Source organism: Myxine glutinosa, chromosome 3, assembly GCF_964187855.1.
Source record: "Myxine glutinosa chromosome 3, kmMyxGlut1.1, whole genome shotgun sequence".
NCBI lineage: Eukaryota > Metazoa > Chordata > Myxini > Myxiniformes > Myxinidae > Myxine > Myxine glutinosa.
In genome coordinates, this window is record NC_136263.1 from 119,388,269 (window position 1) to 119,402,737 (window position 14,469).

General features: G+C 41.2%; 1 protein-coding gene across 1 annotated transcript in view; it reads right to left on the reverse strand.

Moving 5' to 3' along the window:
• Positions 1 to 14,469, reverse strand: part of TMTC1 (transmembrane O-mannosyltransferase targeting cadherins 1) — a 120,855-nt gene that overhangs the window by 24,211 nt on the left and 82,175 nt on the right. The window contains exons 11-12 of the mRNA XM_078773604.1: positions 9,330 to 9,473; positions 3,968 to 4,076 (exon numbers count right to left, since the gene is read on the reverse strand). Coding sequence (XP_078629730.1) covers positions 3,968 to 4,076; positions 9,330 to 9,473 — 253 coding nt within the window. The remainder of the gene's footprint in view (positions 1 to 3,967; positions 4,077 to 9,329; positions 9,474 to 14,469) is intronic.

The window sequence follows — 14,469 nt, forward strand, 5'->3', positions numbered from 1 at the left end:
ACTTGAAATTTGAAGAGGACTTGCATATCTGGTCACTGAATTCAACCAAAAATTATATTTTAGGTGAACACAGGCCAAAAGGTCAACATAGACCAAAAGGTCAACATAGGCCAAATTTCTAAAATCCTCAATTTTCATCCAATTGACTTGAAATTTGAAGAGGACTTGCATATCTGGTCACTGAATTCAACCACAAATTTTATTTTAGGTGGACACAGGCCAAAATGTCAACATAGGCCAAAAGGTCAACATAGGCCAAATTTCTAAAATCCTCAATTTTCATCCAATTGACTTGAAATTTGAAGAGGACTTGCATATCTGGTCACTGAATTCAACCACCAAGTATTTTTGAGGTCAACATAGGCCAAACGGTCAACATAGGCCAAATGGTCAACATAGGCCAAATTTCTAAAATCCTCAATTTTCATCCGATTGACTTGAAATTTGAAGAGGACTTGCATATCTGGTCACTGAATTCAACCACCAAGTATATTTGAGGGCAACATAGGCCAAAAGGTCAACATGGGCCACATTTCTAAAATCCTCAATTTTCATTTGATTGACTTGAAATTTGAAGAGGACTTGCATGTCTGGTCACTGAATTCAACCACCAAGTATACTTGAAGTCAACATAGGCCAAAAGGTCAACATAGGCCAAATTTCTAAAATCCTCAATTTTCATCCAATTGACTTGAAATTTGAAGAGGACTTGCATATCTGGTCAATGAATTCAACCACGTATTATATTTTAGGTAAACACAGGTCAAAATGTCAACATAGGCCAAATTTCTAAAATCACCAATTTTCATTTGATTGACTTGAACTTCTAAGAGGATTTATATATATGGTCACTGAATTCATCCACCATCTATTTTTGAGGTTAACATAGGCCAAAAGGTCAACATAGGCCAAATTTTTAATATTCTCAATTTCCATCCGATTGACTTGAAAATTGAACATAATCACTAAATAGGGAAACTAACTATTTTTGAGGTCAAACGGTCAAAGGTCAACTCAAGGTCAACCTTCCAAAATCATCATTTTTCATCTGAAAAATCGTCACTTTTCTCTCCTATTGACCCGAGCTTTGATCAAGATTGTCAATTTTAATGTTGATGAAATGGCCAATTTGCTGTATCAATGGGAAAAAAATTATTGGGGGGGGGGGGCGGATTTTGCAAGTATCGTGCTCCGCATGACGTCCTCTTGTTTTTATGTTCCTGAGTTTCATACTTTGTTTAGTCAGTTGCGGATGAGTGGAATTTGGAATGGATGAGTGGAAGTTGGGATGGATGAGTGGAAGGAAGGATGGATGAGTGGAAAGAAGGAAGGATGAGTGGAAGGAAGGATTTATGAGTGGAAGTTGGGATGGATGAGTGGAACTTTGGATGGATGAGTGGAAGTAAGGATGGATGAGTGGAAGATCCATCACTCATCCATCCTTCCTTCCACTCATCCATCTTTCCTTCCACTCATCCATCCTTCCTTCCACTCATCCATCCTTCCACTCATCCATCCTTCCTTCCACTCATCCATCCTTCCACTCATCCATCCCTCCTTCCTCTCATCCATCCCTCCTTCCACTCATCCATCCTTCCTTTCTTCCACTCATCCATCCCAAATTCCACTCATCCATCCCTCCTTCCCCTCTTCCATCCCAACTCCCACTCTTCATCCATCCTCACAACCATCCCAACTTCCACTCATCCATCCTTACTTCCACTCATCCATCCAAAGTTCCACTCAACCATCCCAACTTCCACTCATCATCCATCCTTCCTTCCACTCATCCATCCCAACTTCCACTCATCATCCATCCTTCCTTCCACTCAACCATCCTTCCTTCCACTCATCCATCCCTCCTTCCACTCAACCATCCCCACTTCCACTCAACCATCCCCACTTCCACTCATCCATCCCTCCTTCCCCTCATCCATCCCAACTTCCCCTCATCCATCCCAACTTCCACTAAGCGAATGCATGCAATGCGATGCGCGTTCTGCTAGTTACGGAGGTTGGGTAACAACATGGCGCCTGTGAATCACATGACAGCGCTTAACCAATCATAGGGCAGACCAGTTGAAACCGGGTTGACCGAACTCTCTCTATATACGGCTCTGGGGAGAGGTATATAACACATGGACATTGCTGGGCCTTTCAGGAAAGAAGTCGGGATTTCAAAAAAGTGGATCTGCGGTGAATTAACGGGGGTAAAAAAAAAGAAGTTTTGGATGGGGGAAGACCAGAGATGGTGGTGAACAGCTGTTTTAAAGACCTGGAGACAAACAAACATTTGTGAAAATAACAGGAATGGTTTACTTTAGACACATTTTTTTCTGGCTAATTTTAATGGAACTGCGATTCATCTTCAGTAATAAGTTGATCGGATAATGTCTCAGGATCCACAAGACCCGTCGAGGATTGTAACTCGAGTCAAGAAACTGCTTCGGCAAAAAAGATGCTCTGTATAGACCATGGTACATGATGGACCTCAACTTGAGTGTTTGAAGCATCTGATGTTGTTTCTCTTCTACCTATTTATGTTCTTCTACCTTCTACCGATTAGCTCGTTCCCCGTGTAGTGGGAGATGGGGTTTTGTAATCACTTCTGCATATGTCTGTCCGGACCATAACTTTTTTTTACCATTTTAGTTTTTGTCATTAATTTTCAACAAAGCTTTATTATGAGAATATGGAAAAGACAAATGAATAATTTGGTCAAAAGGTCAAAGGTGAAGTTTCATACGATTGACCTGAAATTAAGAATTTGCATATTCGGTCACGAAATTCATTCAGCAATCTAAAGCTATAAGCCGATTTTTTTTTTTTAGATCAAAAGATCAAAGGTCAAGGTTGCATTCAATATCAATAGGTCATTGATTCAATTGATTGTATCCTGTCAAGGTCAAGGTCACAAAATGGTCAATTTCCTTCAGATTGACTTGAAATTTGAGCAGGGTTTGCATATTGGGTCATTGAAGCCGATTGCTTTTGAGGTCAAAAGGTCAAGGTAGCCTAAAATCATCAATATTTTTGTAATTTTTTAAAGATGTTTTCATCATGTTTAGCATACACAAGACGTCTGACTACAGGGCGGATGCGGATGGGCCTTGCATTTGCAGAAGCTTTCTAGTTTCTCTTTTCTCTCTTATGGTCTCTCATGTGATCTTTAGTTTTGTATGAAATGTATCAAAGCTTGGAAATCGATAATGTGTTGTCATTCCTGGAAATCTGATGTCATTTTGAGCCCAAGTGTGTATGACGAAAAATCCCAGACATCTATTCATGAGAAATTGCAACGTTGCACCCGATATGCCAGTTGATGGCCTCTTGCTGTCATTCGATGGTTGTCTCTCACAAGCTCCTTATATCCACTTTGAGGCTTCCAATGCATGGGTAACATTCGCCTTACACCACAGTCCCTTCAAATGAATGGGTCGGGCACCAGCAAAACTCCGCATAGATGTAGGTTCCTTCTACCCAGGGTCACATATATTCCCAGTGGTGGCTGTTTTCTGGTGCCATTGGAAGAGGAGTCTCGTTTTTGGCTCTGGAAGCATGATTTGACTGCAACAAGGAGCCAAATTTTTCGGAGCTGAAAGTATGATTCGACTGTCACACAATCATGGTCAAGAGGGGGTTAAAACTTTTCAGTTATGCTCGGGGAATGTGTCAATCATGTGGTAAGAATACGAGTAGTTCTGATTTTTTTTTACATAGTTGGAGACCATTTTTTGCTTAAAGCATTTTTTCTTGCACGAATTATGCAGAGGCCTTACACTTTGAGTATATATACTGTCTAATGTTGGTTTTGGCTGTCAAAACATAACCTTGGTTAACTATCTCACCACATTTGGGTGAAAATATAAACACCATCTGTTTGCCACTCCCCACCTATCCACGCATTCCCACAAACCTCCCTTTCCATAGAATCGGTGGAAGTTAGGTTTCTCCTTATGTAACATACCTGCTCAGTTAGCACCGCTGCCAGGCTGGAGTGTGGATCAGGGAAAAGCGGTGAGGTGGCAATAGCTTGCCGGAACCAGTGCTCTGCCTCCATCGGCCGGCCCTGCACTCTGGTGCCAATATCAACATACGTACCTTATCAACTAAAAGCAGCTGCTCTGGTTAAACTCACACAACTTCATTCACTGCCACTCTCATAAAAAAAATGAACATGTGAATAATATGAGGTGGTGTCAAAAAACAAACATTCCCATGACCATGGAGCGCCTGCAGAACTCAGCACAGATGGCAGTCCATTTTCGAAGTATTTTCCAGCCAGTGTCACTTATTTTTACCTAAAAGTGGGAGTTTCATTATCCTATGCGAATATAGGTTATGCTTTTATCTCTGAAAGAGCGATTCATCTCAAAAATATCATTTTTATCACCAACTTGGATCATGCCTTCCTGGTAAGGGGAAAAGTAGAAAATATAATTTTACGTGAATGCATCGATGGATATGCCTCCGCCCGCATTAGATGTCAACCCACTGTTATGTTTGACCTCATTTAAATGTCACATTAAAGACTAAAGGTCACATTAGAAAAAGCATAAGTGAAACTAGAGCAATTTGACTGTGTCGCCAATATGTCCCTGCCAGTGACAATGGGTAGATGTCCATTGTCCTCGTTCACTGTTCTAAAAATAAACAAGTTTGGTTTAAATCCCTTCAGCTGTTTTGTAGTATCACCATTTTATCAGACAGGACAGCTTTCGTATCGATTGGTGAAGGGTTTTCGGAGAAGGGTGTTTTTAATATCGGCTTTCAAGCTAATATGCCTGCCAACCACGTGACATATTACATCAAAAATGTACACCTTGCATATGTATATGTAGTAGATCACGTTTGTGGTTCCATGTTGATCGGATAAGGCTCTTTCTTTACACCTTATCCAAGATGGCTGACAAACCACACGACATATGATGTCATCATTTTCAAACTATATGCCACAATGGTATGGATTTGTAAGATGACATTTGTAAAAATTTTCATCGATAGGGTAAGCGGTTTCAGAGATATAATTATTTAATATTTTTCTTCAATCCAATATGGCTGCCAAACCATGTGACCTATGATGTCATAAATTTAATATTTCAATACAAATGGGTCAGAGATCATGTGCATGCAATTTCAGATGTTTCGAATAAGGCATTTGACTAAAGCATTTTTTTTTCTGGTATACCACTTCACAGATGATGTCATCATTACCATGTTTTCGTTCCCCATCAGGAGTACTTGACAATGTGGCAAGTTTCAAATTCTTCCATTCAGCGGTTTCCGAGAAATATTTTTTAATTATTTGCGTTTAATCCAAGATGGCCGCCATATCACGTGATCTATGACGTCACAATTATCATAAAAACATTGTACATGGGTGTCGCTTCTACCCTTAAAGTTTTGTCTCAATCAGACGTGGTTGCTGAGAAAAACGAGGTTGAGCCCGTACGGACGGACGGACGGACAACCCGAAAACATAATGTCTCCGGCCACCTTCGGGGGCGAAGGCATAAACAGAGAAATAAGTAGAAGAAAAACCTCAGATGCTTCTCGCTCAAGTTATGGTCTATGATGTATGATGTATCATGCTCTATACAGAGCGTCTGTTGAAGCAGTTTTTTGGCCAGGGTTACAATCCTGGACGGGTCACCACTCCATCACAGGAAGTCAGGGCAGCGATCTGGAATTTGGCCAAGGAGAAGGCGATAGCTCGCCTACTCTTTACGAAGGACACCATCGGATGTTAACATCCACCAACTAACTAATGATCTTTAACATCCGTGAATGACCAGTTTAACAAGCATTTGAAGGATGGCACACACGCACAATGATGAATCACCTTGCCTGTGAAACACCAGGATGATAGTTTCTACCTGGGTCGAGATTCAAACCCAGGCTAGAGAGCTTAGAGGTGAGTGTGCATACCTCGAGGCCATCTAACCACCCCCAAATTATTTTTCTGTTCACCCCATCTGCCACAACATATCATGCTTTCCAATCTGTCAGATTTAAAATAGGGAACTGGTACTTCCGCCCTCCTGGACCGAGTAATGACTAACTTTCCGTCCAATCTCCTGTTTCAGTTTTGGCCTATTTGGCTCTTCTGACCATTTTCTTTTTGTCAAAGGCCATATCTCTCTATTGTTAAAATGGAGCAACCACAGCGACCTCAACAACAACTGATTTACAACAACACAAAGGGCTCACACACTGATGATGTGTTTCTGATGTAATACTCATGTCAAACATCATGTAAGCCATTTCTACATCCACTACATGGCCAAAAGTATGTGGACACCCAGTCTAATTAGTGGATTCGGCTGTTTCAGCCACACCCATTGCTGACAGGTATATATAATCAAGCACACAGCCATGCAATCTCCATAGACAAACATTGGCAGTAGAATGGGCTGTACTGAAGAGCTCAGTGACTTTCAACGTGGCACCGTCATAGGATGCCACCTTTACAACAAGTCAGTTCGTCAAATTTCTGCCGTGCTAGAGCTGCCCTGGGCAACTGTAAGTGCTGTTATTGTGAAGTGGAAACGTCTCGGAGCAACAACAGCTCAGCCGCAAAGTGGTAGGCCACACAAGCTCCCAGAATGGAACCACCGAGTGCTGAAGTGCGTAGCGTGTAAAAAAAAATCGTCTGTCCTTGGTTGCAACACTCACTACCGAGTTCCAAACTGCCTCTGGAAGCAACGTCAGCACAACAACTGTTCGTCGGGAGCTTCATGAAATAGGTTTCCATGGCCGAGCAGCCGCACACAAGCCAAAGATCATCATGCGCAATGCCAAGCGTCGGCTGGAGTGGTGTGAAGCTCACCATCATTGGACTCTGGAACAGTGGAAACGCGTTCTCTGGAGTGATGAATCACACGTCACCATCTGGGAGTCCGATGGACGAATATGGGTTTGGAGGATGCCAGGAGAACGCTAGCTGCCCGAATGCATAATGTCAACTGTGTAGTTTGGTGGAGGAGGAATAATGGTCTGGGGATGTTTTTCATGGTTTGGGCTAGGCCCCTTAGTTCCAGTGAAGGGAAATCTTAATGCTGCAGCATACAATGATATTCTAACTTTGTAGCAACAGTTTGGGGAAGGCCGTTTCCTGTTTCAGCATGAGAATGCCGCCGTGCATAAAGAGAGGTCCATACAGAAATGGTTTGTCGAGATCGGTGTAGAAGAACTTGACTGTCCTGCACAGTGACCCGACGTCAACCCCACCAAACACCTTTGGGATGAATTGGAACGCCGACTGCGAGCCAGGCCTCATCGCCCAACATCAGTGCCCAACCTCCCTAGTGCTCTTGTGGCTGAATGGAAGCAAAATCCCCGCAGCAATGTTCCAACATCCAGTGGAAAGCCTTCCCAGAAGAGTGGAGGCTGTTATAGCAGCAAAGGAGGGACCAACTCCATATTAATGCCCATGATTTTGGAATGCGAAGTTCGACGAGCACTTATGGGTGTGATGTTCGGGTGTCCATATACTTTTGGCTATGTAGTGTATTTAGAATTTGCAGAGGTGCACAGTGACTCTTTGAGCACCGTGTATTAGGGAAATTACTAAGAATTACAATACTGATAAAAGAGTCTTACACAAATTATGACAACTATTAGTCTTCTGGTACCATGAAAGGTTTTAATAAGTGGAAGTTGACAACGACATTGCTCTTATTCACAGGTCACGTATTCGTTCGGTTGCGGGTCAGGCAAAGGAGTAATGGTGGGAGTAATGGGGGGAGTAATGGTGTCAAAAATTGCCATAAAAGAGTGACGTATTTTGTGTACGGCCCCTTAGAGACTTGACTGAAAATTTATGAAAAACTCCAAATCAATCTGACTTTAGCCCTGGCAGCAAGTGGTAAGATAAGGTTACCCTGTCCAATACTGACTTTATAGGATAAGGTGTGAATCTTTCATCATGAAGTGTCCGATTCAGTAATATTGTTGTGGTTTTGGAATAAAGGTTAATTCCCCCTCTTAGTTAGTTGCACCACAACATGAAGCCTCGCGATAGTTCAGTTATTTCTTAGTGAATGTAAGTGTAGTCCTTTCCTGTGTTTAGTTTTGCGTTGAGTAGGCCAGTGAGCTTAGGTGTTCTTTTGGCGCTTTGCTTAGGTGCTTTTGGTTTGGCTTTGGCGCTGAAAGGCCACACGGCAGGCCTGAACAAGTCTACTGAGGCCGAAGGGGGGCGGGGCAGGAGGAGTGGTCAGTAAGCATGAGCCGCCAATCAGGGCTCGAGGGGAGTGGCTAACCATGACGACCAGAGGCGGGGTTTGGAACATTCGAGTCGGGCTGGGGCGGGGTCATAAAACCCTGCCCCGAGTCCCCCCACCTCAGAAGCAGTTCGGGTCAGATGAGTCGCGCAGCCCATGAGCTCGGTTGAGTGAGAAGTTCCCGTTGAGTTCGAGTTGAGGTCGGTCAGAGTCATGTGCAAGTTACAGTTCCCTGTGAGATGATTTACAGTTCCCCGTGAGAGTGAGTTGGGTTGAGCTTGAGAACGCGAGTGGAGATGCAGGACGGACGAATTGAATTGCCGAGTGTACACAAACTTTCCCCGTGCCCTGCGCTCTGCGCTGTATTAATCGCGCGCTCGAGATGACGACCTGCGCCGGGCCACAGACGCGTGATTTCCTCCTGCCTGCCTTCGCCTGATACGTGCCGTGAACATTGGAGAGCCACGCCGGGCGAGCTGCCCCGGGGCGACTGACGGCAAAGCGCGCTTGGCACGCGAACTTCTCTTCCTCCAGCTCCCCATGTGTGTGAGTGGGTCCATTTGTCTGGGAATAAGTTAAACTGGTTAAGCTTCTGCTCTGTGTCCCCCTTTCCTTCATCATTATCATTGTACATAATAGTGTAAATAAATCGTGTGCTTCCTCTGATTTGACCGTCCTGTCCCTTCCATCCATTGGCTTTGCATGGTATGAATAAAAGCGCTCGAATCGGGTTCCAATAAAAGTAACAGCACGAGTCACGTGATACGCACACCGCTCGGGCGTACTCAATTAAGCGTGGCTTGTGCGAGGCTCGATCCCCGCTTTTGTGGCAGCGTGGGTACCAAAGGTACGTGCGAATTTGTCCCGATACCCTTTTTAACGTTTGCCCGGAAGTGGCGATTCGGCCTCGCGGACCCGAAGACCCAGGGGGGAAAAAGGGGGTTTAATCCCCCTTTGTAACGGGAACGGGCTTCGGGAGATCCGCAACAATATCATACTTTGGCTCTGAAATAAACTGGGAGGACCAGTGGCTGAATGCCTACAGTAAAGGGTGAAAATGTACCAACAACTTGTACCATGGATTGTGCACAGTGTGTTTTGACGTACTTGTACAGGCTGCCGAGGTTGAACATGGCCCGGCTGTGGTTCGGCATAACAGATAGAGCTTTCCAGAAAAACTGCTCCGCACGAACCGAGTTGTTGGTGAGTGTACCCAGGTTGTTGAGGGCACTTGAGTGGTTTGGAGCAAGCCTGAGAAATCAGGGTGAGGTAAGCCAGCAAAAAAGTCAAACAGGTGGTCATATACGAGTACATTATAAACTGTACTTAGGATTCATTCCATTCCATTACATTACATTACAACACTCTACACTTCTTTAACTTCATCATGTTAGTTAGGAAACACAAGGTGTTTCCGCTGTTCTGGCTTGTATTTCATAAAGTCAAGGTTTATGGTAGAGCTAGACAGACATAAAGTAAGGGAGGCCAACACATAAATAACAGAGCAAAGTGAAATAGTCAGGAAAGGGACATTGGCAAGCATCCTAAAATGAAACGAGAAATATTTGAAAATGCAAAGCCCATCCGCATCCGTTTGTATTCAAATGTCTTCTTCTTCTTCTTCTTCTTCTTCATTATTCTCAAAATAACGAAAACAGTTAAAACAAGAAAAAGAGCAATCAGAGATTGCAAACCCTCACCAGAATGTATTTTCAGTGCTTTTTAAGGCTTTTGTGTTAAAACAAATATGGCGGCCGAACCACGTGACCGATGACGTCATCATTATTTTTTTTCTAAACTAATTTATTCCTAGATTATGCTCAAGAAATTTCATTTTGATCGATTAAGTTTTGTACTTGTCGAATTATGACGTCATAATGGAGGGACCTATGACCATCATTAACATATTTTATTCCCCATGGAGAGTTCTTTACAATGAGCCATGTCTCAATATTTTCCATTCAGGGCTTTCAGAGATATAGAGGTGCAAATTTTTTCGGTTTTTCCAAGATGGTGGCAGAACCACGTGACCGATGACGTCATCATTATTTTTTTCTCCACCAGTTTATGCCGATATGGCGCTGAATAAATTTCATCTTGATTGGATGAAGTTTTGTACTTATCGAATTATGACGTCATAATGGAGGCACCTATGACAACATCATTAACATATTTTATTCCCCATGGAGAGTTGTTTACAATGAGCCGTCTCAATTTTTTCAATTCAGCGCTTTCGGAGATATAGAGGTGCAAATTTTTTCGGTTTTTCCAAGATGGCGGCCGAACCACGTGCCCTATGACATCATAATTATCATTTAAAAAATTCTACAGGTGGAGTTGCACCTACGGTGAAAATTTCCTGTCAATTGGACCAACGGTTGCAGAGAAAATCATATTTATTCTTTGTGGACAAACAGACAAACAGACAGGACAAACAAACAAACAAACAAGAAGACGTCATGCGTAGCACGATACTTGCAAAATCCGCCCCCACCCCCAAGAAAAAAATTTCATTGATACAGCAAATTGTCCATTTCATCAAGATTAAAATTGACAATCTTGATCAAAGGTCGGGTCAACAGGAAGAAAAGTGACGATTTTTCAGATGAAAAATGATGATTTTGGAAGGTTGACCTTGAGTTGACCTTTGACCTTTTGACCTCAAAAATAGTTAGTTACCGTCTTTAGTGATTCAATGTGCAAATACTGTTCAATTTTCAAGTCAATCGGATGAAAATTGAGGATTTAAAAAACTTGGCCTATGTTGACCTTTTGGCCGATGTTGACCTCAAAAATACTTGGTGGTTGAATTCAGTGACCAGATATGCAAGTCCTCTTCAAATTTCAAGTCAATTGGATGAAAATTTAGGATTTTAGAAATTTGAAATTGTTGTTGACCTTTGGCCTTTGTTGACCTTTTGGCCTATGTTGACCTCAAAAATACTTGGTGGTTGAATTCAGTGACCAGATATGCAAGTCCTCTTCAAATTTCAAGTCAATTGGATGAAAATTGAGGATTTTAGAAATTTGGCCTATGTTGACCTTTTGGCATATGTTGACCTCAAAAATACTTGGGGTTGAATTCAGTGACCAGATATGCAAGTCCTCTTCAAATTTCAAGTCAATTGGATGAAAATTGAGGATTTTAGAAATTTGGCCTATGTTGACCTTTTGGCATATGTTGACCTCAAAAATACTTGGGGTTGAATTCAGTGACCAGATATGCAAGTCCTCTTCAAATTTCAGGTCAATCGGATGAAAATTGAGGATTTTAGAAATGTAGCAAAGTTGGTGACCTTTGGCCTATGTTGACCTTTAGACCCTTTGACCCCAAAAGTTTCGTGAAAATCGGTTGAAAATTGTGACCTGTAGGCTGGTGACAAAGAAACAAACAAACATACAGATAAAACCACAAACGCAACCGAACAATATACTTGAAAAATCTTCGATTTTGCAAGTAACAAACGGACTCAAATACAATACCTTCTCCTCTGGCAAGGGTAACTTGAACGGCACTCAGTAGAGAGCATACCTCCGCTTGGTTGGCCATATCACTCAATGTTGAAGAATCAAAATTTCGTCAGGAATTAAATAATTATCATATCGGAATCCATATTCAGATCTTGAACAAAATCGAATCGATTCTTCCTTGTCACACAGTTGTCTTCCTTGTCTGCCAAGTTTCGTCCATATCCATCCATAACTTTTTCAGATATCCCGCAATGTATAGTTTTTGGCCCCATCTCCCAATCGTGAATAATCACTTCAAAAATTCTGGTAGCCGGATCCGAAACCGGATCTTTACCAAAATCAAATAATTTCGTCGGTGTCACATACGCTCGCTCATCTCTGACAAATTTCGTCCGAAGCCGTCCACAACTTTTTGAGATATTTTGTTCACAAACAAACAGACAGTGGTGAAAACATAACCTCCATTCACCTTTGGTGGCGGAGGTTAAAAAAAATGAAAATTGATGATTTTATACAGCCTTTGAGTTTTAGATTTAAAAAAAATCAGCTTTTATCTTTTGATTGGCGAACCAATTATGTGACGCAAAATGCAAATTCTTTAAATTTCAGGTCAATTAGATGAAAATTTATGATTTTATCTGACGCTGACATTTCACCTTTGACCTTTTGATCAAATTATTAATTTGGTTTCTCCATATTCTCATAAAGCTTTGTTGAAAATTTGATAACAAAACTGAAATGGTAAATCGAAATTTCAAGTCAATTGGATGAAAATTGATGATTTTATGTGATGATTGACCTTTGACCTTTCGACAAAATTATTAATTTTCCCTCTCCATGTTATCATAATAAAGGTTTGGTGAAAATTTGAAGACAAAACTCAAATGGTAAAAAAAAGTTACGGCCTGGATAGACACACAGACAGACAGACAGACAGACAGACAGACAGACAGAAGTTATTGCAAAACCCGGTCTGCTGTGCAGGGGACGGGCTAAAAACAAACTAGCAGCGGACCGGGGATAGTAAAATGACGGACACGTCTCAGAATGAAGTGAAAGAGGGAAAGCAAATGAGTTACGTGCAAACAAACAGTACAGCTAACTACAAATAAAATGCAGACAGAAAAAAATGTCACAAGTGTAAAGAATGTTAAGGTCAATGAAGAATGTTAGAAAAGGTGATGAGTTGCCACATTGAAGGACAAGAGGGTACAGCAAGGCTAGATTGAATGAGAGAGGTGGCTCCACAAATGAAACAAAGGTGAGATAAAGGAATGAAGGTGAGAAGTAAGAATTGTATTTGAGAATAGCTCAATTTGAAGAATGGCTGCCATTGACGGTCAATATGATATAGATGATACACGTATTATTGTATGTCAATATGATATAGATGATATAGGTATTATTGTATGTCAATATGATATAGATGATACACGTATTATTGTATGTCAATATGATATAGATGATATAGGTATTATTGTATGTCAATATGATAGAGATGATATAGATATTAGTGTAGGTCAATATGATAGAGATGATATAGATATTAGTGTAGGTCAATATGATATAGATGATATAGATATTAGTGTAGGTCAATATGATATAGATGATATAGATATTAGTGTAGGTCAATATGATATAGATGATATAGATATTAGTGTAGGTCAATATGATATAGATGATATAGATATTAGTGTCGGTCAATATGATATAGATGATATAGGTATTATTGTATGTCAATATGATATAGATTATAGATGATATAGATATTATTGTAGATCAATATGATAGAGATGATAGAGATATTAATGTAGGTCAATATGATATAGATGATAGAGATAATATTGGAGGTCAATATGATAGAGATGATATAGATATTATTGTAGGTCAATATGATATAGATGATATAGATATTATTGTAGGTCAATATGATAGAGATGATATAGATATTATTGTAGGTCAATATGATATAGATGATATAGATATTATTGTATGTCAATATGATATAGATTATAGATGATATAGATATTATTGTAGGTCAATATGATAGAGATGATAGAGATATTAATGTAGGTCAATATGATATAGATGATAAAGATATTATTGTAGGTCAATATGATATAGATGATATAGATATTATTGTAGGTCAATATGATAGAGATGATATAGATATTATTGTAGGTCAATATGATAGAGATGATATAGATATTAGTGTAGGTCAATATGATATAGATGATACCGATATTGTTACGGTTTTTAGAACCTTCACTTGTAAATAATAATAAGCCTTGTAAATATCCCCCTTTGTAAAGGTTGCACCCTAGTTAGGCCATGTACAACACGTAGGACACCGTAGAAACCTCTCTAGTTATTTCATTAGTCTATGTTTCAGTTAAGGATCTGTTTCCAATAGTTGAATCTGCATTGTATTAATGAAATAAGAGTAGGCCCCAAAGTTCGTTTCCAAAGCGGTGCGAGTGGTTTTCTATCCCGCAAGCCGCCATAAGCCACGCGGCCGAGTTGGAGAAGAAGGGGGAGGAGCGCCAGGAACGAAGGCACGGCCCATCAACGCACCATCAAGGGGCGGAGTCCGGGAGCCCTCGCAACCAATCAGGGCCGAGGCGAGCTCACCGGTGGGTGTGTCCTAAAAAGCGGCGGCTTGATACGTAAAAGCCCGATATAAGCACCGCCAGGGACTACTTCCAGAAGATGAGCCAGGGAGAGAGAAGGAGTTGAACATAAAAAGATGTGCCCGGGAGAACGAGAGAGCCAGATG